The following is a 26100-nucleotide window of genomic DNA, read 5'->3' on the forward strand; positions in this document are numbered from 1 at the left end:
GGTTTGGTGTTGGTCACATGTGCTACATGCTACACCCACTCAATTTTTTGTTCTCGTAGCCACTGACTATGCACTCTTCTGTATCCAGCACAATATTAGAGAAATTGTGTCATATGTGTATCAGCTAATGGTAACACAAGCACCAAAAGTGGGACAGTTTCAGTATCTTAACTGTTTCTAATCATGTTTCATGATCAACAATAATTGTCATGTGTTCTTTAAGAACAATATCTTTGATTGATATTCCTGAGTTACTGTTACTAATGGGAAAGTAGGTCATTTCTAAGTATTTAAGGTGCGGAAAGCTACAGTTCACTAACTTTCTACAAAGACGTTTATAAATTCTGCTGCAAGGCATGTCAATAGACATCACAGTAAAGCATCTTGTTTTAAAGTCATTCAACACACTCTATGGAGCAACATGCTCAACAAACTCAAAGTCGAAAAGTGTGGTTAAAACTAGTGAGACCGAGGGCGTAAGCAATGCAATATACGTTGCACAATTAATAAAAGGTACTTGTAAGGAATTGTCAATCTCTCTGAGAGAAAAATGGTACAAATATTTATAAAAAGCAATACAACAATTTAATAGAAAATGTGTAGAAAATCACAATTTGTACCATAGGCTGCTGGATGTGCTTGTGCTTGTTAAATAAATAATGCCTAAAGTAAGGATGAGAACAAAAAGTACAAAAGTAATACAAAATCAGAAAAAAACAAGCATTAAACTACACACTGAATATTGCATCTCCAATATTTGCACAATTTGCAATTAAAATAAATATGGACAACACAAAAGTAACAACATTTACTGGATGACAAGAAGTCTCCTAAACTCTAACAAATTGGAGGGTTCTGGTGGAAGTAAATGAAGAAAACATTGTACAGTGGGAAGCATGCAGAGCTTTCATGAATGTTTTGGAGTGTCTTTTACTCATAATTTAGTCATTTCATTGCAATTGGTTAGTGACCATTAACAAACTGTTAAGAGAATATTTGTAGACTGCAAATCTACGTTATTTATATGAATGCAGAAACGAGAAAAATATTTGTAGACTGCAAATCTAAGTTATTTATATGAATGCAGAAACGAGACAAAAGATGACATTTATTAGACACACATGTATAAAACTGTAATCACCAATAAAAAAATATTCTCAAATTATTGAAGTGTTTTAACTTAATTACTTGCACTTCAATTTGTAGATCTTTACTACATTTTATATATTTATAATTCTTCAAAGCATCTGCTCTCTTGCTCCCCAGCTAAACAAGGAGAAATACAGTAAGGAAAGATATCTCAATGATGAGCTGTAGTGTTTTCGTGTATTCTAGTGTAGCGTTTCAACTTCAGACAGCAGTATTTACGGGAGAACTTATCAAAACACATAATGACCAAATGCTACAACACCGATAAAACATTGTATGATGCAGTTACATTTACAATCTGAATTCCACACAACTTACTGCATGGAGAGCACCACTTACAAAGGCTGCCATATGCATGTTCAAAAACAACTATATGCAACTTATCAACAGCATATACCAGATATTCAATGCAAATCATTATAAATCATAAATTGATTGATGCATGTTCATATGTGGATACACAAAAAAGAAATATTTTTAATAATTTTAAAGCAATCATGAGTCACCTGAAAAACATTTGTTTCGTAACTAAAAGTAGTATTGTAACAGTATGTTTCTAAATGATAAACAGAAGCCAGAAAAACCATCTGCATCTGTTATGTAACTAAATATGATTGTTGCACGATAAAATTCAATTTATCAATAACCATGGTGCTGCAGTACACACACTACCTTCAATCTACATAAGGACTGTAGCAGTAGCTCCCATACTCTCAACAAATTTCATACTAACTGATTGGCACACAATATCAAAATAGACCCATATAATTAAAAGGACCTTCATAAAGAATATACTATTTTCCTTTCTTTGCTCCATGCTGTTTGAAAATTGTAGCAAAGTAAAGGAATACATGCAAAGGATTCTCACTTTGTGCAGGGATTAGCAGTTGGCTCTCAAATAAATGTAATGTAGTGTGCTTATTTAGGCAGGAATACCCATTATTGTATGGTGCAACCAATCAGTGGAAATATGCAGTTATAAAGTGGAATGATCACACACAATTAGTTGAAGGAAAGGCAGATGCCAGAAGAATCCTGAGGACATGTAACTCACCCTCAAAGATGCAGCTTACAAATCCATTAACTCATCGATTTTGGGTACTGCTCAGCAGTCTGGGAACTTTAACAGGTAGGATTAATAAACAATACCTAAAGAAGAGCAGCTCTTTGTGTCAGATTCATTTAGTGAGGACAAGACTGTCATGTAGATGATCATACAACTTCAGTGGCAAGCACTACAGGAGTGGGTGGCCTTTTGCATAATTGAGAAGTCTATTGTAAATCATAAGGTGTATATTCCAAAAAGAGAGTCAAGCAACATATCTTGTGAAATGACCTTGACAATAAAATCTTAACCTCATTAAGAGTCTTATCAACAGTGTTTCTTATTGCACACCATTTATGACCATCTGCCACACACTCAAGTTGGCATGAAGCAGAGCACACATGTAGATGTATTAAGAACCGTAATTTCATCCAAAAGCATGTAAAGCTTTAGAATACTATGCGTACTTTGCAAAACAAGCTACATTAAATACTGTCCATACAACAAAAACTGGACGATGTTACTAATAACCATTAAGTCCCAAAGTTAAAAAAGTAAAATAAGACAGGCAAAAGTGATGGAGATGATAACGCCTACAATATCGACACCACGCACTTGCACAAGGATCCAAAAAGAAAGCATAAACACCATTCTATCCGGAACTCTTCAATGATTGTGTAATGTCGGTCGCCAGTACAGTTAAGATTGTTACCATATCTCATCTTTTATTAGATTTATTATTAGCGTGGACTCTCAAATATGGCCACACGATGATATGGCTCTACTTACCCATTCTACAGCAATGTAATTACTTTTGGCAGGGATTAATTTGGATTTAATCCTCTATACTTATGCCCTCCCAAACAGAAAGAGAAAGAAAGAAAGAAAGAGAGAGGAGAGAGAGAGAGAGAGAGAGAGAGAGAGAGAGAGAGAGAGAGAGAGACAGAGTCAAAAGAATGAAAAGACTTTTAAAGGCAATGTAGCTGATACTGGCTTGTGTCAGTTTTGTGAGACTTCAAAATCAATTCACTGAACACAAGATATTTAATAATGGTTTAAGTACAATACTTTAAAGAATAAAATCAGGAAGTGGAATGTACATGGGAAACAGGAAATTGAGTTTACAACCATCTTCAATCCATCACAAATGTAAATAAACTGCTTTTTGCCATAAATGCAGTGGCTCTGTAAGTGGCAGTCCTCCATCTTTCCTCACTGACAGCAACACTCAGTTCAAAAACTGTCTCAATATCACTGACAGCGAAGCACAGAAACAAACTGCTCAAAGAACTTAAGACGTGCATCTAATGAACGTCGAGTCTGAGAAAGAAATAACACCACACAGACAGCAAAGAGCTACGTCGAGCAGCACTGTGAGACGGTCTAAAACTCCGGTCCCGTGCAAATGTCTACGGGGCACTGTTCGTGAAGCAGGATGGGAGTCCGTCCGACGTTCCCCCACCACTGCCAGTGTGACACCTATCACTTCTCTTTCTTCTTCTTTCGGCTGGCCTTGCCGTCCGGAGTCGAGCTGCCGTCGCCTTTGCGCTTCTGCCCGCTGCTGGGCATCACCGGCTTGCCCTGGCCCGACCCCACACCGGCACCAGGCACACCCCCGACACTGCCACCCCCGCCAGCTCCGCCTCCTCCCGCTCCGCCTCCTCGGGGTCCCCTCTTCTTTTTCTCCGCACGTTCTTTTTCCTCGAGTTCCTGGTTTTCACGTTCTATAAGTGTTATTAACGTGTTACACCGCCGCTGTAGTTCCATTGCCGTGCGGGATTTTATAAACCAGTCAAAGCGGAACTGTGGTGCTGACCTGTGAGAGTGCGCAGAAAATTAAATTTTAGTGCTAAGTTATATGTTAAAAATTAATTTACAAATTTATTACAGAAAATGCATTTTTGAATTCCCGTTGCTCAAAATATCTACATTTTCATCCGTACCCTGCAAACAACTATGAAGTGTATGGTAGAGAGTACTTCCCACTGTACTCCATATTAGGGTTGCTAGCCATTCAATTTCCTTATGGAGCTCCCAAAGAATGACTGCTTGAATATGTCTGTACCTGCAAAAATTATTTCAATCTTGTCTTCATAATCTCTATGGGAGATATAGCAGTGACTGTGATGTATCCCTAGGTTCGTCACTTAATACCGACTCCTTGTGCATTGTAAGTGACCATCTGCACTGCCCTTCATTTTGATAGTCCTATTTGGTATGGGTACCACATGCCCGAGCAATAATCTAGGATTAGGTGCAAGAATGTTTTGTAAGCCATTTCCCTTGTAGACTGACTGCACTTTCTCAATCACTGGAATGATACAAGAGTTACACTGGACCCCGGACAGCAAGTATTACCTGTTCCAATGTGCTCCGTACTATGCAGCTGATTGCAGCCTGTTACTTTACTGGTTACCAGAGCAGTCTCTTTAACATGTCGAATGGTGCTCCCAGGTACAAAAAATGAGAGCACAAAGTGATCCTTTAATCTTCATTGCCATTTACTTAAGGGATACATACCATTATTCGCACATTTGAACTCCTGGCAATTAACAAACAACTACCATCTGCGCCCGCTCCTTCAAGACACACGACACAACAAGCTTCCCTACAGGCGAAGGGAGTTAAATTGACTGTCTCAACTTTAACGAGGCACAGCATCTCAAGATTTTATTTGGAGCTGAAGGTCAGTGCCCAGCATCAGTGTCCTAAAGCAGTACAATGCAATTGTCTACAAAACTCTGAAGCAAAGAATATTTGAATATTTAAAGATTTCTGAGCACATGTTAGTAATAAGCATTTCAGGCAAAATAACAGCTCCCTGTAGATGAGTTCATAGCATAAAAGTCTAGGATTTGCGAAGTCATTGGTTTGAGGTTCGCTAGTGCTAACTTTTTTTGCACTTCCACTTCAATTCTATACTGATTATCAAATGAAAGTGTTAATTACCAAATACAGAACCATAATTTTTTAATAAAAATATTTTTACTTTGAATAAATAATCGTGTTTTGTGGTGTTGTGAGAGAAAAACTGGAATAAACACTACTGGTTGCCCGAAGCTAACTCAATGCCTCAAACTTCTGTCGTGTTGAAATTATGCTCAATAAGATACCCGCAATGAATAAAAAAAGTAGAAATTTAGTCTCCAGTACTCTTGAAATCAGTCCATGCAAAATGCTTCTAGCACACCATGTGCCAATCTTTATAAAATGCTGTCATTTTTTAACAATATGCTGCACCACTATTTTTTCTGTTAAAGAAAGGAACTGTTGAGCCTCAATACATACAACATTGTATGTAACATTGTATCCTAAGCGTTATGTATAGCACTTCCGAGAATTGATTACGACGAAGGAAACAACCACATTTGTCTTTGTGGCTTGGATGTATACACTGCGAGAAGTGATACATCAACTAACACTTACTTTTGGGTGCCTTACTTGCAATATCATAGCACTGAGCCATATTTTGTCTCTTGTGACAACTCTATTATGTGCCCAGTTGTCCACTTTTGGATTTATAAAACACTTCTCGGTATATTGGTGAACGGTAAAATTTTATGGTAGAGCTGACCTTTATAAATTACAGACATTGGCTGTATTGATTATTTACTTCACAACCGCATTTTCTGTTTTATGTTTGTCATCAAATGGTGCTGCTTCAGTACACGTCAAATTTTAAAATCTTCCAACACGCATATGTGATATTGTCAGAACTGAATCTTTTCACTGTCAGAATCTAGCAGTATTGAATGAGTGAGAAGCTCTGTACATCATGAAATGACGTAAATTACACGAACTACTGCCAATGTTAACATCATTAACACAAATAGCAACACACACTGCTCACATGTAAACAGTGTGTAAGAACATTGATTTATTATAATTTGTGTTAACTATGTTAACATTGGCAATATTTCATGCAATTCACGTCATTTCACAGTGTACAGAGCATCTCGATCATTCAATACTGCTATATTCATTCAGTAAAAATTGGCCAGGTGCAAGTGGGACTTGTGCACTGAGGGCTCCGTACAAACTGAATTATGTATATAGACAGTCCATTCATTCTGGGAACTGAGAATCTCAACAGTTTTTGTCTGTTATCGACACTGATCCTGGCAAGATATTGGTTCCAGGGATTCCCAGACACCTGAGAATGTTTCAGTTTCAAGTCCGAAGTCAGATAACAAATGCCAAAAGAAATATTTTTTCATATTATGTAATTACAAATTAACAATTACCAGATTTTTTCCTTTGGTTATGGTGTGAAACCACACTTCTTCGCAAATGCCAAGATTCTAGGTTAATGGAAAGTACACTGTAAGTTTAGATGAGCAAGTTTGCTAGTATCCAGATATATAACACAATGATTGCATTGATTTAGGAGCTTCATTTTAACATTGCCAAGTGCCCGTAATCTTTAATATGTGGCACAAATTTCAACTTGATATCTCCGCCCGTTCCTGAGAAAAAGGGTTTTGAAAAGACAGACAGACACAAATACTTGACCCTATTAGGGTTCCGTTTTTAGTGCCTGAGGTATGGACCCCAAAAAAGGCTCAGTTCTGGCGATTACATGTACAGGTCACAAGATTTTCAAGTCTGAAAGGTGTTGAAGTAAAATATTTGTCAGTACCACTTGATAACAGCCTTAAGGCTGAAACTGCAAAACAAATAATCTCTACAGTCAATGCCGCATGTTATGCCCTTTATAAAATTGCTGGGTAGCTTTTTCTTCATATACGTGATGGAGGCAGGGATGTTCAGTTTCCTTTTTGCCTCAGATTGGCCACTGTAGCAACTAAGTGAAGATATGTATCACAGTTATTTGGGCAAAAAATGCACTAGTGTGTGCACCCCACCACACATACCAATTGTTCTTTGAGCTATCAATGTACATGTGGCAAATGATAAACTGAACACCAAGGGCAACACTTAGGACCTATTTTACTCTCATGAAGAAGAGTATCGCTTCAGTCTCTGTGCATACATCATAGATCCATGAAACTTGAAAAGGTCTTCGGAACCATGTCGTTCCATTTGAAGAATGGATAAAGACTGAAGATGAATGGGTAAGCTGGTACCCTTTGCATGGTAGGACTGTAACACACTTGCTCAGTGTCATTTTACTCTTACTTGTGGGTTTTACCACACAAGGACAGCAAACATAAAAATAGCCAACAAATTGAAAAATCAAGCTTCATACAATTTCAGCAGAATATAGATCCTATGGCAAAAACACTACTAATGTACAGTTTACTAAAGAGAGATACTCAAAACAGCTGTATAAAAGATAACGAACTGCAACACGAAACTGCCATTAATAACAACAGAACAACAAACAAAAGAAGTCCACACTGAATACAACCACAAGAAGAGAGAAACTTGTATGTACTAGGCAGTAGCAGACACAAACACGAAAAAATGGAACACACATGTTAGATTTTTAACCAACAGTTTCTTTGTTCATACAATAGTAGGAGACAGTGGGATACTTGATGTGTGCCATGCTTTGCCACTGTGCAGCATTCAGTGTGAGTTAGAAAGCTAATTGCTGTCTACAGATACGAATAGCCATAACCAAATGATAGGTGATCTCAAACTCTTACACTGAACATGTTGCACCCTACAAAACCCATGACTTAAAACAGCTGTTTCACAACTCGTTCCCACTGGATTATGAAAGTCACATGTGGTAAACGCCACCTTATGTGTTATACGATTCCATCAAGGTAGCTTATGTGCTTCCAAAGGTGTCTGACTCCTCGACTTGTTTGTGCAAGCCAACATCAGAAGCTGATTTAAATCACACACCTATTTCACGTGAGTGCTATCACATTTGGCAAGGCACCACATGTAAGATACTACGTAATTTTCTCACTAGTACCTCTACTGTCCTTGGATCAGAAAATTCAATTTACCAAATGCTCATGGACTTTTTAACAGATTGTAACCTGCACTAATAATTAAGGGTATTTTCACAGAGCTAACGGACTGCATGCTCTGCATGGCTTTACACCTTTTTTAAACAAATCGTCAGCTGCACCATGTGTACAGTACAGTGCTGGTCCCCCCCCCCCCCCCCCCAAAAAAAAACCCTCATATATCGATATTTAATATGTGTGTGTGTGTGTGTGTGTGTGTGTGTGTGTGTGTGTGTGTGTGTGTGTGGGGGGGGGGGGGGGGGGGAGGCTGCATGCATCTCACCAGAAGTTAGTGAGATGTCTTTGATGGTGGTTCATGAAGTGCCAAGCAAATGGAAAAGGATTTCTGCTGTCCATGCATACATTAATGACTTAGCAGATACCACTGTCATTCTCTCAGCATATTTCAGATGATATTCTACAGGTCAAAAATTACAGTAATACCCAGCTAGACCTCGACAAAATACGAGTCCCTTCCACTGGGCGTTTTCTCATTACAAGATCCTCTCTATCTGCATTGTTTGATGCCGTCACATCAGTGTCATCCATAAAAATGAACTCAGAGCTGGATGTACTCCTAAGAAGATGCATATAGGGAAGGAGTAGGCTGTCATAGAAACGTTGACCAGTTGGTGTGCCGTATTTAAAGAATTGGTCAGTAGGCCTATATGACATGCCTCCCCACTGTAATACCTGGACCACCCAAATGATCACATTTGACCATGTTCCTGGGAGTATTACATGTTCCCACCTATCGCAATATGAAGGTATGTCCAGAATCACTACGTAGATTGAATCAGGTCTCATCCAAGAAAAGCATGCGACCGCTCTCCTCGATGGGCCATACTCTTGCACCTTCGCAAACGGTGCCGCCGATGTGAGGGTATTAATATATTGGTCATTTGGCAAAGAGACCATCCCCATGCAGTCAATATGCCACTGTGGAGTGTGAACTTGCATGCCTGGCAGTCCTGAAATCTAACTGCACCTGCTGACTGATGTGGGCCCCTCCTTGCCTATTGCACAATGTAGAATCATCTGCTATTGTAGTTCACTACCTCCTCTACATCAGGTGGCAGTGCCTGCAGTTTGGAGTGGCCCCAATGCATGTGAAACAATGCTGTGAGCAATACCAAACACCTGGGCTACACTTGTCGCACTTCGTCGTTCTTCCAGTTTCCCAATGATTCTTCCCCATATGAAGTTATCCAAACGCTGTCTCCTGGCCATGTTGTAATGAAGAACACCACAACGGTACACCGTAACTGCTGACTGACTGACAGACATTGTCTTTTCCTGTTCCTTTAAACGCTTCATGTTGCGGGGGGGCAGCCCCATTTGGCGCCATAGTCACACTGACCTCATGCCATGAGACATGATATGTGACTGCAAATGCTTGTATGACCCATACTTGAATACTCTGAAAGGCATGTGACCCATATCAAGTAAGACTTCAAGAGGACATCAAGTAAATAAACAGCACAGTGAGAATGTTAACACGCCTAGCTAGTGTGTGTAACAGAAATGTTGAAAAAAATCCTAAATTTTGGAACACTTCTGACAAGAACCTCCCTAGCAAACTTCGAAAACTCTCTTTCAGGGCAGAAAGTACAAATACTTTCTGGCCCCTACGTATCTATCTCACAGAGATAAAATCAAGCACAAATCTTGCACAAGAGAGTTCAACCAATTTTTGTTCTCATGCTCCATCTGCAAATGGAACTGGAAATCATCCTACTTTATGGTAAAATAATAACTCATTCTGCTACACACTCCACAGAGTACAGATTTAAATATGCCTGTATGCCACATGTTACTCATCTGCAGGTCATGAGCTGTTTGAACTATTTTTTGCATTGCACTTCCACTACCTCAGTATCATTACTTTTCTTTTCTTCATGAACAAGCCTCTGAATCTGAAACTAAGTGTATTTATTTATTTATTTTTTGTAAACCGTATGATTTGCTGATCACTGCTGCTACCTGGGAAGAGAAAAGGCATCACCACACACAGTCCTTACCTGACAGCAGCTCGAAGTTCTTCATAAACGTTTTCTTTGTCAAAACCCAACTTATGAAGCATACACACTAGGAATCTATCTTCCTCTTCAGTGTAATTCTTTCCTTTATTGGTACCATAGGCAATACGGAGTTGATGGAATGGAGCACGGTATCTTGCCATCTGCAAATGAAATCTGATTATGATTACTCCTTCTTACAATAGTACACAACCTACAATGCTTTAGTGGCCAACTATCCTAAATGTCAGGGAAGAACCAACTATGTATTAAGTATCTATCATTACATATTTACAGAAGCACAGAGCTTATTTTTTAGAGAAATTAGTCAAGCCCATTCATGAAACTATTTTGCCAAAACTCAAGATATGTACGCCAATCTTAAATTTCCTTCAATTACAGGCAAGTACAAAAATTATATGAGCAATGAAAGATTGTGTGTGTGTGTGTGTGTGTGTGTGTGTGTGTGTGTGTGTGCGCGCGCGTGTGCGCGTTTTGTTGCTAGGTAGTAATGGTCTGTAACCACAATAATCTGACAGAAATAACCATGCTGAGAATATGAAAGCTAATGGTCATAAGACACTACAGAGTAAACCTGAAAATTAACCCTTGAGCGGTTGCACCTATGTCTGAAGTCCATCATCCGCAAATAACATAGTCTTGTACCATACCATTGTTGTTTTACAATTGTGTGCCAATACCAATTCCTTCATTATTGCTTTAGCTAACACTATGATAAGTTGTGCTGTCATAAGGCCAAGTGGACAGCAGTAATATAAAATAAACAGTGAGCTAGTTGAGAAACAATTTATGATCAGTCCAAGAAAATGCCCCAAAGTCTGAGTTGGCAGCACAATCCCAAAATGAGGCAAATGTCTACACAATAAATAGTAGCTGAATAAGTGTTTGGGTGGGATCTGATGCAACTGCACTGTGCAATGCTGCAATTGGATCACTACTGTGGGTAACAGTCGTACGCAGCAATACACTGACGAAAATGAAACTTTATTTTATTACTGTTTAATTGAATAGTGATGTAGCTCATATAAGTTTATTTTACTGTTGTCTCATTAAACTAAGATTAAAACTGTGAATTAGTTCATGTAGATTTATCCTGGTGACACAAACGACAGCTATTCTGTACATGTGTACAAAGTACACCATGCACCCACTCATGTTCCAAAAATTGGGACGCCCAGTTGAGGGTTAAAGACATGAAAAAAAAAAATTGCAAGGAAAAGAACAGGATCAAATTGGAAAGCAGCAAAGAAAAAGTAGGAGGAAGTGTGTGGAGAGGGAGGGGCAGAGGCCGAGGGAGAAGGCTGCTACAAAATTGCCACTGTAAAAATGGATAAAAGATATAGAAAACATTAAGTAGGATGGAGATAAAACAGAATAGGATTACTGAGTGTGAAATCAACAACAAATGGAAAGGAGAAAATGTATGAAGTTGGTTCAATAAGTACCAATGTATGAAGATGGATGTCACTGCTAATTCAAGTTAGTGTTACTGTTAGTGATGGCGCGCACACACAAAAAAATGGTGTTGGGATCCAGTTTAGTAAGCTGTAATATACAGTTATTGCAAAGATGGAAAAATTGCAAATTTGTTAGTGACATCCTTTTCGCTTTTAGATGAAAAATGTGCGAGAAAATGAAAGCACAATTGAATGTTTTTCCATCAATGACAAGGGATAAATATCTACTCAATGAATTTATACATGGATGGAATAAGGATTGTCCAGGACACCCAGCAAGTGTGGTTACCAAACTCCGAATTCCATAACATGATTCTCTCTCATCATTAAAGTATGCTAATGTACTAGCCATAGGTGCATCCACGAGAGCAGCAGTTTGTATTTCACATGTTAAGTTGGGAATGAAAACACTGTTAGCTTGATGGATGCCATGACTGCTGCAGATAAGCATGGAGCAGACACATCTTTCATCTTTCAAGTTATTTTTGGAACAGTTAAAGCAAGAAGGGCATTGTACACACAGAGAGATATTGGAAAACTTCAACAAAACAATGAAGACACATGGCTGTGTTTGGTGAAGAAGTAAGCGCTGCTTCACCATGACAATCCACCTGGAGTTGTTGTCACAAAACTGCGTGAACTGCTGCTGTCTCCCATCCCTCCTGTCCGCACAATCTGGCTCCCTAGGATTTTTCTTGATCCCAAACACTTGGTTCACAAATTATGGAGTCCACTCAAATGAGGTGATTATTGTTGAGACAGACACATACATACACTGTCCAACAAAAAATGGAAGCCACAGAAGATATGGTGAGATGTCAATGTAGCGTTGCATCTATACAAACCATCATCGGGTACGTAAATGATTAGAGTTGCAATTTTCTGTGACAGGTAGAACAGTCACCAAAGTGCATTAGTGTTGTTATCAGGTCTGACAGGGTATATAACGAGCATGAACAGTGTCAGACGTTGAGTGATTTACTGTGAAGGACATGAGGATGCCATGTGTCAATGTGAGACAAAGTTATCAGCACCTGGCAAGAGTCTGAAAGGGGGCTCATTGTAGATCTCCATTTGGCTGGCCGGTCAAATTGTGCAGTATCCAGATTTGCAAGACATTCGAATGTGACCGTGGCTCAATGTTGGACAGCACAGAAACTTGAGGGCGGACATATTTGTCATCAAGCTTGCAGCTGACCACATCTGCACATGACAAAGGAGGATTGTCGCACTGTGCACCAATCACATTGTAACCCGTTCACCTGCCAATCAAAGATGAGTAATGGACGTCCTGCTACATTCTGTGTCATGCAGCATCACTGGTCAGAGACTAGCAGCAGCTCGACTAGAGAATTATCATCCACAGTGTAGGCTGTTGTTATGATTACAACACAAAGGGCTGCATTTAGAGTAGTGCCATGACTGAGAACTATAGACAGCTGATGAATGGCATCACACTGTGTTCAGTGACGAATCACAGTTCCGCACTATCCCAAGTGACAATCATTGACAAGTATGGCAGAGGCCTGAGAGGAGGACACATTCTCCCAATGTTTTAGAGAGGCAGAGCAGTATTATTCCTAGTGTCATGGTGGGGGGTGCCATTGGGTATGGCTTCACAGCACGGCTGGTGGTGACTGAGTAAATTCTGACAGCACAACGGTACGTCACAGACATTCTGCATCCTCATTTCTTATGTCTCAGGTGACGGTGTCATGGTGCGACTTTTCAGCAGGACAATGCTAATGCACAAGTGGCACAAATCTTCATGAACTGGGTACTTGACACTGATGTAGTACAGTGCCCAGCAAGATCCCCATATCGGTTCCCGATGGAACGTGGGACCGGCTTGGGCGTCAACAAAGTACCAGTGCCAGTAGCTCATGTCTCAAAGACCAGTTACAACAACAGTTGTGGGCCAAATTGCCTCAGGAAAGGATACAACAGCTTTAGGACATTCTTCCTGAACGAATCAGTGCGGGCATCTGGGCTAGAGGGGGTGAAACGTCATACTGATAACTGGGCTCATACTGCCAAATTCTTTGTAAATGTAACTTGATACTGTAATCAAAAGAATAACATCACATACTCTCTACAGTCTGTGAAGTGTCATTTCATTTCTTCCTCCCCTTCTGGGTGCTTCACTTTTCTCTCTCAGGGACTGTATTTAAGGCAATGACAATTCCTACTTCTTGCATATGTTAAAAACACAGAAGAGACACTGGGAAAAAGCGCACACCTCCAAAACAGGAATGCAGTGGGAAAAAACTGTTTTGAGGGGAAAAAAAGAGGCATTTTCAAGCCTAACAAGGTGAGAACGCAGGTGGCATGAATAAAATGGTAACTGAGGTCCAGTTGCTACTTTCACAGTCTAGAGGCGCTTTTGATGAAAAGTGGAGCAGTGGCAGAAAATAAAGTGAATCACAAAACAGATTCTCATTATATGTTATGTTCCAGACCAAATATCCTGCAGTATGCAGGGTTCTGGGTACTTGTTTCAGCACTTGTGGGGTCTGCACGGTTACTGTGAGTCAGTGACATGAAAGTAGCTGTAAGGTCAACACACAAGCTGAACCCAGTCAAATAACAGAGTTAATATGTGAAATTTACAAAATAGAACTCTTTCTCTATATTTAATATATGACAAAACTGAGCACGGTGTATGATACATGCGAAATATTGTCAGTATGCAATAATTCCATTAACAAAGAAGACAGCTGCAGGCAGGTGCACATATTACTGAACCAAAATACTAAAATGAAGCATTTCAAAGAAGAATGGAAAAACTGGTAGAAGCTGACCTGGTGGAATATATGTTTGGTTTTATAAGAAATATAGGAATGTGAGGCAACATTGACCCCACAACTTTTCCTAGAATGTAGGTTTTAGATAAACAAAGCCACATCTATAACATTTTTGGTTTAGAAAAAACTTTTGATAATGCTGGCTCAAATAGAATCTTCAAAATTATAAATTTATCTGAGATAAAATACAGAGAATGAAAATCAATGAAAGTAAAACACAAGTAATGGAGTGTAACTTAATTAAGTCAGGCCATACTGTGAAATCAGAAACTAATAGCTTTAGATGAGTTTCACTATTTGGGGTCTGAAGTAAAGAGGACATAAAACAGAGAATAGCAATTATAAGAAAGGCTTTCTGAAAAAGGGAACTATGTGAAGTAAACATTATTCAAAGATTAGGCCTCAGGCCTGTTCCTAACGTCTGTCTTCTGCCTATAAAGCAGTAAAAGGATTTACTATCCTTGGACACGTGATCAGCATGTCACCAATTCTTCAAGCCATTGTTTCCAGTAGATGAATCCTATAATGCTACTGCTTCTTTATCCGAACAGCTCTTCATTTGGCCTCATGAGGCTAAGTGGACCCCATTCCAGACATTCTTAAAGGGGGGGGGGGAGAGGAGTGGGGAGGGGGGGGGGGGAGTGGGGTGGGGGGGGGGAGAGAGAGAGAGAGAGAGAGAGAGAGAGAGAGAGAGAGAGAGAGAGAGAGAGAGAGAGAGAGGTGGTACTGGGAATCAAACCGAGGTCTTTTGATCCCAAAGGCAGAGATGCTAACCATTCAGCTATGGAGGGGGTCCAGAGAAATATATGAACATGCAGAAGTGTTTTCTGAAAGTATTCATCTGGAGTGTAGTCTTCTATGGAAATAAAATGTGGATTGTAAACTGTTGAGTCAAGAAGAGAATAGAAGCTCTTGAAATGTGTTACAGAAGAATGCTGAAGTTCAGAGCTCCTGGACCAACAAGGAATAATTACTTTGGTAATGGAAGCAGAGAGTGGACTGGGAGGGGGGGAGGGCATGTGGGGGGGGGGGGGGGAGACCAAGGCTTGAATACAATATTCAGGTTCAACTGGATGCAGCAGTCACCCAGAGATCAACGAACTTGCACAGAATAGACCAGCATTGGCTGCTGCATCACAAGTTTTTGGACTGAATGCTACAGTAAAAATACAGTTGAATCTTGAAAAGCCCACCACTTCAGTTTCTCGTATTTGTACTTACTGAATCCAGGCATTTACGACCACTGAGATTAGAAAGATTGTACAATGAAGAGAATTTAATAAAAGGTGTATTTCCTTCAAAGTACTGATAATACAATGCAGTGTTCAGTAGATTACACAGTATGTGGGAATACAAATTTATGAATTACCTTTGCATCTAGAGCCTTCTTGATGCTGGCACGCCGTTGTATTTTAGCTTCTCCTCTATCAATTTGCGCCATAATCCTGTCAATATCCTGCAACTCGTGACACCGTTCCCAGAATACTTGACTGTACTCCAGAACCTCCTCCGCAGTCTTTCCTTCGACTTCTTTTGATATGTTCTCTATATCATCTCTCCCATATTTTTCATTCGCTTTAATGAATTGGTTGAAATCTCGTTTGGTCCAGTTTGTGAATCCCTGTAGCAATTGTAAATTGGTTTATTTTTTGCCGTAGTGTCAACCTAGGCTACTTATCAGTGGGTTAAAACCAAGCACTTTACCTGTGTAAGAAGTTTCTCTTTCTCCATTATTTCTTCTTCTGTTAGTGGCTGTGCCTCATCTATTTTCCTCTGCTCTTCTTTCTGGATGCGTGAGGCATCTGATCCTAATTCTGGATTTTTTGGAACCTTTCAGGAGTTGCACCAAAATTTAATTAATGAAACACCAATTCAAGTAGTAACTACTGTGTAGAAAAATGTTCAAGCAATGAGTTATGGGTATTTACTTACTTTATAACCAACAGTTTTCCTAAAGTAATAGATTTCTTGATCTAATAATTCAAAGAGACGTGGTGGGAAAAACTGGAAGTCTTGCACAATTGGCTGCTTTGGAGGCCGAGGAGCCTAAGGACACAAGAAAGAAACAGTTGTTGCTTGGTGAACAATTTTATATTTAGGAACAAAAACCCCAAATACTGGAAAGAGCATACCTTTGGATGTCCAACCATGTCTACATCCAAAGACTTCTGATGCCTTCTCCTATTTTTATGCATACAATCCATTACTACATACAATAAAAAAAGTGAACTGTGATATGTTCCACAATGCCCTTTGGGGGGGGGGGGGGGGGGGGGTTTACACACACATGATGTAACAAAAGCAAGATGCCTGTGAACTCTCCAGTAATTTACAATCTGCTGTGCCTCAATTTGAAGGCACACAAGTAACAATTCTCAACTGTACCCATGTGGGCTGAGTGAGGCAATAGCACAAGGAGCTGAGGAGTGAACTTTAAATTTTATGATACGTGTGGGAACTTTGAAGGCTGTAATACATGTGGATTTACATACATTTATACATAAAGTGAAAGTCAGCACCATTACAAGAAACTAAGTACACCAATTTAATTAAGATTATTTTTACTTCTGCATTTAGTTAATAGTGGTGTAATTAAACCCTTCAACTGACAATACTGCTCTCAACAAACATTGATCCCCAATAGCCATCCTAAAACCACTGAGAGTTTTAACACTTTTTAACTCAGTGTACTGCTCTTCGTTGTCTAGTAACTAAGCACAGTCATCAGCATCCACCTTTAAAATGTTGTATTGTGTCACCAAATGACACACACATTGATAACTATTTTGCTTCTGAAAAATAATGGACAATGCAAGTTGTCAGTTCACTTTTAGGAAAAATTAAAAGTAAGTTTATACTGATTGACATAGAAACAAAATAGTATTTTAGGCTCTAGGAGGACTTCATTGGTTATGAACAGTATTCTTTTCCTTTACTAAAATATATATAGAAAGAAAAATTCCATATGGGAAAAATATATTAAAAAAAGATACTGTGACTTACCGAACGGGAAAGCGATAGTAGATAGACACAATAAAAAACACACAAACACACACACAAATATCAAGCTTTCGCAACCCACGGTTGCTTCATCAGGAAAGAGGGAAGGAGAGGGAAAGACGAAAGGATGTGGGTTTTAAGGGAGAGGGTAAGGAGTCATTCCAATCCCGGGAGCGGAAAGACTTACCTTGGGGGGAAAAAGGGACAGGTATACGCGGGCGCGCGCACACGCACGCACGCACGCACACACACACATCCATCCGCACATACACAGACACAAGCAGACATGTGTAAAGGCAAAGAGTTGGGTTTTTTTGACAGATGTGTGAAGCTGGCCATTGGACAGATGGAGGTCAATGTCGAGAAAAGTGGCATGGGATTTGGAGTAGGACCAGGCGAATCTGATGGAGCCAGAGGAGAAGAGGTTGGAGAGGAAATTCTGGAGTTCTTCTTCACTGTGAGTCCAGATCATGAAGATGTTGTCAATAAATCTGTACCAAACTTTGGGTTGGCAGGCCTGGGTAACCAAGAACGCTTCCTCTAAGCAACCCATAAATAGGTTGGCACACGAGGGGGCCATCCTGGTACCCAAGGCTGTTCCCTTTAATTGTTGGTACGTCTGGCCTTCAAAAGTGAAGAAGTTGTGGGTCAGGATGAAGCTGGCTAAGGTAATAAGGAAAGAGGTTCTAGGTAGGGTGGCAGGTGATCGGCGTCAAAGGAAGTGCTCCATTGCAGCGAGGCCCTGGATGTGCGGGATATTTGTGTATAGGGAAGTGGCATCAATGGTTACAAGGATGGTTTCCGGGGGTAACAGATTGGGTAAGGATTCCAGGTGTTCAAGAAAGTGGTTGGTGTCTTTGATGAAGGATGGGAGACTGCATGTAATGGGTTGAAGGTGTTGAGCTACGTAGGCAGAGATAAGTTCTGTGGGAGCTTGGTAACCAGCTACAATGGGGCGGCCGGGATGATTGAGTTTGTGAATTTTAGGAAGTAGGTAGAAGGTAGGGGTGCGAGGTGTCGGTGGGGTCAGGAGGTTGATGGAGTCAGGTGAAAGGTTTTATAGGGGTCCTAAGGTTCTGAGGATTCCTTGAAGCTCCGCCTTGACATCAGGAATGGGATTACCTTGGCAAACTTTGTATGTAGTGTTTTCTGAAAGCTGACGCAGTCCCTCAGCCACATACTCCCGACGACCAAGTACCACGGTCGTGGAACCCTTGTCCACCGGAAGAATGACGATGGATCGGTCAGCCTTCAGATCACGGATAGCCTGGGCTTCAGCTGTGGGGATGTTGGGAGTAGGATTGAGGTTTTTCAAGAAGGATTGAGAGGCAAGGCTTGAAGTGAGAAATTCCTGGAAGGTTTGGAGAAGGTGGTTTTGAGGAAGAGGAGGTGGGTCCCGCTGTGACGGAGGACGGAACTGTTCCAGGCAGGGTTCAATTTGGATAGTGTCTTGGGGACTTGGATCATTAGGAGTAGGATCAGGATTATTTTTCTTCATGGCAAAGTGATATTTCCAGCAGAGACTACGATTGTAGGACAGTAAATCTTTGACAAGGGCTGTTTGGTTGAATCTGGGAGTAGGGCTGAAGGTGAGGCCTTTGGATAGGACAGAGGTTTCGGATTGGGAGAGAGGTTTGGAAGAAAGGTTAACTACTGAATTGGGGTGTTGTGGTTCCAGATTGTGTTGATTAGAATTTTGAGGTTTTGGGGGGAGTGGAGCTGGAAGTGGGAGATTGAGTAGATGGGAGAGACTGGGTCTGTGTACAATGAGAGGAGGTTGAGGTTTGCTGGAAAGGTTGTGGAGGGTGAGTGAGTTGCCTTTCCGGAGGTGGGAAACCAGGAGACTGAATAGTTTTTTGATGTGGAGGGTGGCATGCTGTTCTAATTTGCGGTTGGCCTCTAGGAGGATGCTCTGAACAGCTGGTGTGGATGTGGGAGAGGAAAGATTGAGGACTTTTATTAAGGATAGGAGTTGACGGGTGTGTTCATTGGCTGAGTCGATGTGTACGTGAAGGATTAGGTGGGTGAGGGCTATGGATTATTCAGTTTGGAACTGGTATAGGGACTGATGGAAAGACGGGTTACAGCCAGAGATGGGAACTTTTAAGTGTGAGGCCTTTGGGGGTAATCCCAAATGTCAGACAAGCCTGAGTAAATAAAATATGTGAGCGTAATCTGGCTAGGGTGAAGGCATGTTTGCGGAGGGAATGTAAATAAAACTTAATGGGGTCGTTGTGGGGATGTTGTGAGGGTGACATGGTATTAGAATGTGGAAAGTGTAACATGAGGCCCAAATGAAAATAAAAATATATGGAGAGAGATAAAGGTGAACTAGAAAGCAACTCGAGATTCTCTCTTGTACTTTTAAGGCAATATCAAGTAAAAGGTCAAAGTATGAGCAGACCTAAAAACTTTAGTTGAGACTAGCCAAACTGTATTTTCAGTATAATGGTTCAAGGGAACATTTTTGATACCTGCTGTGAACAGAATCCACCCATATAACCTCAACGTAAGATAATACTGTATGCTCTTGTTGTGACCACAAAAAAAAAAGGTGTTCCTGTTGTTGACCTGCCCTACTGCAGCCCAGAACAGTTATGACACACAGCGTGTCAATCAAACTGTTAAGAAATTTGAGTGTTCACAGACTGACATTATCTTCAATCAACTGTTTGTATTTTGGTTTGTTAGCACTAACATTAATGCTAAAAAAGAGAAAACACAAATGAGATGGTTTGAGATTATAAATTAGAAATTATGCTGCAAATAAACTGTAATTTGTTCCCAATAAATTACCTACCATTTTAACATAAATAACCTTCATAGTTTATGGAGTAATGTAATTGCAGAAGATCTACACACAAACCTGTAGCTTATTTATAATTGTTTTACACATTTACATGAAATTACAAACCAAACTGGATGAGTAAAATGTTACAGGCAGTATGAGAACTTTACTTGGATGAGAAAGTGAAGCTGAAGACAGGAATGATGGAAAGTTGTGTTTAATAATTTAAAAGGAGATAAGAACTGTGTGCGTGATGTTTACTAATTTTATGGGCTAAAAGAGATCTAGCTTTTGTCCTTTGTTTTCCAAATGGAGGACTCAAGAACTGTACATGTTAGCTATGTCCTTATTTCAGTATATGTGGTCATATATTGCAGTGCACTCCATTGCTCTCAATCACAAGAGCTGCACACCAGTCATGTGTGCTTCATATCGTCTGCTTCAACTTTCGAGATATGCATCGCTTTCTGTAAATTATTTTAGTTCTAATAATGAAACCAGAATTATAAACTACCAAACATCACAGAAGTTCGCATACTGATAACTGATTAATCAAACTCTATTTAAATTCTTGCTGTATCACATTAAAAGAGCGTGTCACACGTAAGGAAGAAACCAGATGTAATTATTTTAGTTCTAATAATGAAACCAGAATTATAAACTACCAAACATCACAGAAGTTCGCATACTGATACCTGATGAATCAAACTCTATTCTGAAATGACGAGAAGCAAACAGAAATTTTATGTAAAATACTCAAATTTGAAAGCACCATACCTGAATTACCTTCATATTCAGTTTTTAGGTGAAACGTTTTAACCCTTTAAGCATGTGACACCAACATTGGAATGAAGCAACAACTTCTTTTGTTACATAATAGCTAACAATGAAATCCTAGTATTAAGTTACCACAATATTAATATGGTTCCTAAAAGAACATATTTCCTTAGTACAGTATAAGCACACCCCAATAAACATGGATCATGAATAGGGGAAAAAAGAAGTTCAAACACTTGCCTTGGGAGCTTTAGGCTCAGACACTCTAAGAGCTTCTCTGAAGTATGCATCCACAGCATAGTTAGCCTTCCTCTCTCTTTTTGGTGGTTCAATCCAACTTCCAATTCCCAAAACTTTTTGTTTTTCTCTGAAATATAAAAACATTCAGTCTCCAAAAAATATGTAAAGAATATACAGAAATCGTCTTAAAACAAATCATTTCACATATATTTGTATATCTTGCTCACCAACAGAGGAGAATACAAATTAACAAAAATATATCTGTGGCCAGTACAAATGATCACAAACTTTTTAGATTATTATTGCCAAATAACAATAAGATGATCCAATGGGAGACTTAAAATTTCACCAATTTGTGCACTAGTTCACTATTTTATGTTACAGATGAACCTATATATCGAAATGATTGAAGATGTTTTAGTGGGAAGAGCTTCAAATTAGGAGCCACAGTGGAGCTTCAAATTACAAGCCACAGTGTAGGACTCTCAGTTTGATACTGTGTGACTATAAAACAGTGGACAGCATTTGGAGGCTATCTGCTCTTTCCATTGTTACAATGTTCAAGTAATGACACAACCACATGGTAGAATGTTTCATTTTTGTTGCAGGTATGATCCTTGCTTAAGTAAGTAATAAATAGATTATACATTACACCAGAATGTATCCATTGTCACCCAGTACATTAGACGTTCCAGTTACAATGAGACTCAGAGTAACTTCACAGAAGTACAAATGTACGACAAGTTACAGAAGACAGGAAACACAGTGATGCAGACAGAAGTGCCTGACTAAGTATTAACACTAGAAAAATTAACTGAAGTGCAAGCTTCCCACAAAGTCTGAATGACCACTGTATAATGACCCTGGTCTCTTCACTGACAGTGCTTACAAAGCACTGTACAAGCATTTAAAGATGCAGCTCTACACAGTTCTTGTTCTCCACATGCTGTTACATGAAAATAACAGAAAAAGTATAGCCCTCTGTCAGTGGTTCACACTTGATCTGTAATTCCAGGTGGGGAAAAGGTCAATGATTCATTTTGGTCTGAAGAGGTACAGTTCCAACTAACTGTATATGCAAAGGCACAAAACTCATATTTGGGCTACAGGAAATCCAGATCCACTGTAAGAGTACCCATTTCATGCACAAAAGATGAGTGTTTGGTGTGGAATGCTGTGCAGGTCAATCATCACATATTTTAACGGGACAGTGGGTCTAATCTACAGATCATATAATAATTTTAAACTGTATAGCTGAAAACCTGCTCCGTACACATGGGTTGAACAGGACCATGCTATGTTTCATGCAACCAACATTACCATGACTTATCTAGGTCAGACTTTTCATTTTGAAGGGATTGCGACCCACTTGGTCTCCTGATTTATCTTCACCTGACTTCTTCTTGTAAAGGTACCTCTAGGATGCTGCTTACAACACCCACCACCATACAACACCCTGTTGCTGTAATCCTTCAACAGACACTAAAAGTTGTGTTTCAGAACTTGGAAGGTTGTATATAATTATGTGAATCACGTATTGGACGAGACTGAAAATGATGCTTCAGAGCTATCTAGTATGGGGAGAGAGGAGGAGGAGGGATAATAAAAACACACACACACACACACACACACACACACACACACACACACACACACCGGCATGACGCATTATCCGGGCTGACTACCTTTTGCTCGAGCTCCAGTGCTGGGACAATGTAGTTTTACTAACATTCCCAGTCTTGTTTATATGACTATCAATCACTCAATGTCTCACCAACATGGCATGTTATTGCCTTTACTCCTTCCATTATTTATATTCTACCAAGAACTTTCCACTATCCCATTTATGTCTTCCGTAACTTAGTTACTCTATCATAATGCTGCATTATTGTTTGGATGCCTAGGTCATTCCAGTATCTGATAATGATATCAAATTAATGAAACATCGATTTCTGAGCTTTTTCTTGAATGTCTGATGGATGTTATGCTTCTGGGTTTACAGCAGGAGTGACAATTCTATTTTACGCATATTATTTTGGTGATGAATCCAACTGACTTCATCAAGTTCTGTGCCTGCGAAGAAATCAGAGCCAGTCACTGAAATAGTATAATAAAAATGGAATTGTCAACCTAGCTGGACATTCTAAAACATACTGCCTTTGTATATTGACAAAAATAACGAATCTCTGAAAATATTCTGTAACTGGATAGATAAAAAAAATCTACTGAACAAGCGGTGGCAGGAAAGGTGGAGCTTAAAATAGCCTAAACCTCCCCAGAAGTCCTTTTGCTTCACCCCTCTTCCTTCCCCCCTAAAGCCTCCTGCCAGGAGGAGGAGCCACTGGCTCTGAAAGCTTGCAAATTTCAGTACCTTTATGTGTGTTTCCCCCTGCCGCCGCTTGACGAGTAGATTTTTTTATCTACCCAATTACATTATAACTGTATACTAGACTTGATAGCAAACATCTAATGTATCTAACCTGTAATCTTCTCCCTCAAACTGGTAAACCGAGTCCGCTGTCGATGTATCCATTGTGAAGTTTCGGAGAGAAGATTCTCCCAGGCCTGCCAGTTTCTGCCTCAGTTCTTCCGTCTGCAGGCAGATGAAAGACACATAATGTATATAACATCTACATTAAACACTAATACAAGTAATGTGGATGGGTTTTGCTATCTAGTTCCAAGAAAGAATAAAAGAAATTATTTTCCTTGTGTTTCTATTTAACACACAATTGAAATTTGAAAACTTAACACTACAATGTATAGTTAATACAAAAAAATGACACTGTCTAAGCAGGACATGATAAAGAGAAAACGTTTAAAATTGTAAGGTGACAGAATGGTTGGCCAGGATGTGAAACTTCTATTCCCAACAACTGAAAATACTGAGCCTAACTTTTTGCTCTTCATATTCCATCTTCAGATATGTAAAGGGGATTGATTCCCCTTGCTCTCGAAACAAAAGGGTCCCTTTCAACCTAGAGTTTGGGTAATCAACAATATTAGGAAAAGGATAGGTTGCTGCTCACTGGAAAGATAACACCCTTATTTGCAGTCAGGCATAACAAAAAGGCTGTTACACATACAGCTTTCTCCCAAAGCCTTTTTCAGAAAAGAAAACACACACAGTCACAATCAAGCACATCTAATGCACACATGACAGACAACTCCGACAGCTCGGAGCCCAGTCCGAGCTTCCAGAGACAGTCATCATGTTTGTGCGAGGTGTGCTTACTTGTGTGACTCTTGTGTCGTTTCTTTTCTGAAGAAGGCATTGGGCAAAAACTAAATGTGTAACAGTCTCTTCTGCATACCTGTCTGAAACTCAACATGTCATCCTTATGGTGAGTAGAAATTTATCCTTTTCCTAATACTGTTGGTATTCCAACCTGAAGATGCCACTGTTAGAGTTTAGGTAAACTGGCCCTCCCCCACCTTCACCAAAGATTTTCATTTTTTCCCTATTCTACATTTTTTTTACTGTCCCGAGTAGAGATATTATCCATCTCCCACAGGTAATTATTAGCCAGTCATGCTGTCTACTTGCATTCTTAACACTATATAAGTAACAACTAGAGAATCTTCACTGTCAACTCACTTTGGCTTCTCCTTTCTGCAGTATAGTATCTATATCCTCATCAGTAATTTCAGAATCTTTTGATGCAAATACATGATTTGCACCATGTCTTATCATATTTAACATTTCATCTTTGTTCAACTGGTTCTGTTTGTTATCAACCAGGCGGCCTAGAAAGAAAACAATGCATATAAACGAACACAAAGTGAGTATTGAAACATATTCAATGTTAACATAATGTAACTGTATAGATAAAAAATTTACTCATCAAGCGGCAGCACGAAAAAACGCACATAAAGATAATGAAATTCGCAAATTTTTGGAGCCAATGGTTCCTTCTTCTGGCATAAGGGTTGTATGGGCAAGGAAGAGGCGTGAAGGAAAAGGACTGGTGAAGTTTAGGAAATGCGGAGAGTTCGGAAAGGTCGCCCAGAATGCCAGATGGGATGAGAATGAAACCTCACAAGTCCTTTTTCTTCGCCCCTCTTCTTTCCTCTTCAACCCTTCTGCCAGAAGATGCAGCCACCGGCCCTGGAAGCTTGCAATTTTCACTACCTTTATGTGTATTTTCTCCTGCCACCACTTTGTGAGTAGATTTTTTTATCTATCCAGTTACATTGCAAAAATTGATTACTTTTGGTGATGTATTCAATGATAAGCATAAAATGTTATTCAACACAGATTGAAAGATAATATTTATTCTATGACATCTGTGACTACACGCATACTCTGCAAGCTACCAGCAGTGCATGGCAGAGGATACTTTGTACAACTGCTAGTCATCTCCTTTTGTGTTCCACTCGTAAATGGAGAGAGGGAAAAAACAACTATCTATATGCCTCTATACGGGCCCTAATTTCTTGTATCTTGTCTTTGCGGTCCTTACATGAGATGAATGTTAGTGGAAGTAGAATCTTTGTGCAATGAACCACAAATGCCAGTTCTCTGAACTTTCTCAATAGTGTTTTGCAGAAAGAATGTCTTCTTCCCACCATGAATTCTCATTTGAGTTCATGGAGCATATCTGTAGAACTCGCCTAAGCTGACCATTCACCTGCATCTAGCAGCACACTACTAAATGCAGTATTTGAATGTTACAGTGTTGTTATTTTTACTCACTTGCATCAGTTTACATTTTTCTACATTTAAACAAGCTGCTTTTCGTCACACCAAATAGAAATTCTGTCAAAATCATCCTGTACTCTTCTACAGTCACTCAATGGTGATTCTTTCCCATATACGCCCCATGAACCATGGACCTTGCCGTTGGTGGGGAGGCTTGCGTGCCTCAGCGATA

At 39.7% G+C, this 26100-nt stretch overlaps 1 protein-coding gene across 1 annotated transcript in view; it reads right to left on the reverse strand.

The window, feature by feature from the left end:
- Positions 1 to 3219: 3219 nt before the first annotated feature.
- LOC124607415 (chromatin-remodeling complex ATPase chain Iswi) overlaps positions 3220 to 26100 on the reverse strand; it is a 124842-nt gene continuing 101961 nt past the window's right edge. Inside the window, exons 13-20 of the mRNA XM_047139739.1 lie at positions 24825 to 24973; positions 23707 to 23819; positions 21227 to 21353; positions 16354 to 16467; positions 16126 to 16251; positions 15791 to 16042; positions 10143 to 10303; positions 3220 to 4010 (exon numbers count right to left, since the gene is read on the reverse strand). Coding sequence (XP_046995695.1) covers positions 3677 to 4010; positions 10143 to 10303; positions 15791 to 16042; positions 16126 to 16251; positions 16354 to 16467; positions 21227 to 21353; positions 23707 to 23819; positions 24825 to 24973 — 1376 coding nt within the window. The 3' untranslated portion in view covers positions 3220 to 3676. The remainder of the gene's footprint in view (positions 4011 to 10142; positions 10304 to 15790; positions 16043 to 16125; positions 16252 to 16353; positions 16468 to 21226; positions 21354 to 23706; positions 23820 to 24824; positions 24974 to 26100) is intronic.

This window comes from Schistocerca americana, chromosome 3 (assembly GCF_021461395.2).
Source record: "Schistocerca americana isolate TAMUIC-IGC-003095 chromosome 3, iqSchAmer2.1, whole genome shotgun sequence".
NCBI classification, from domain to species: Eukaryota; Metazoa; Arthropoda; class Insecta; order Orthoptera; family Acrididae; genus Schistocerca; species Schistocerca americana.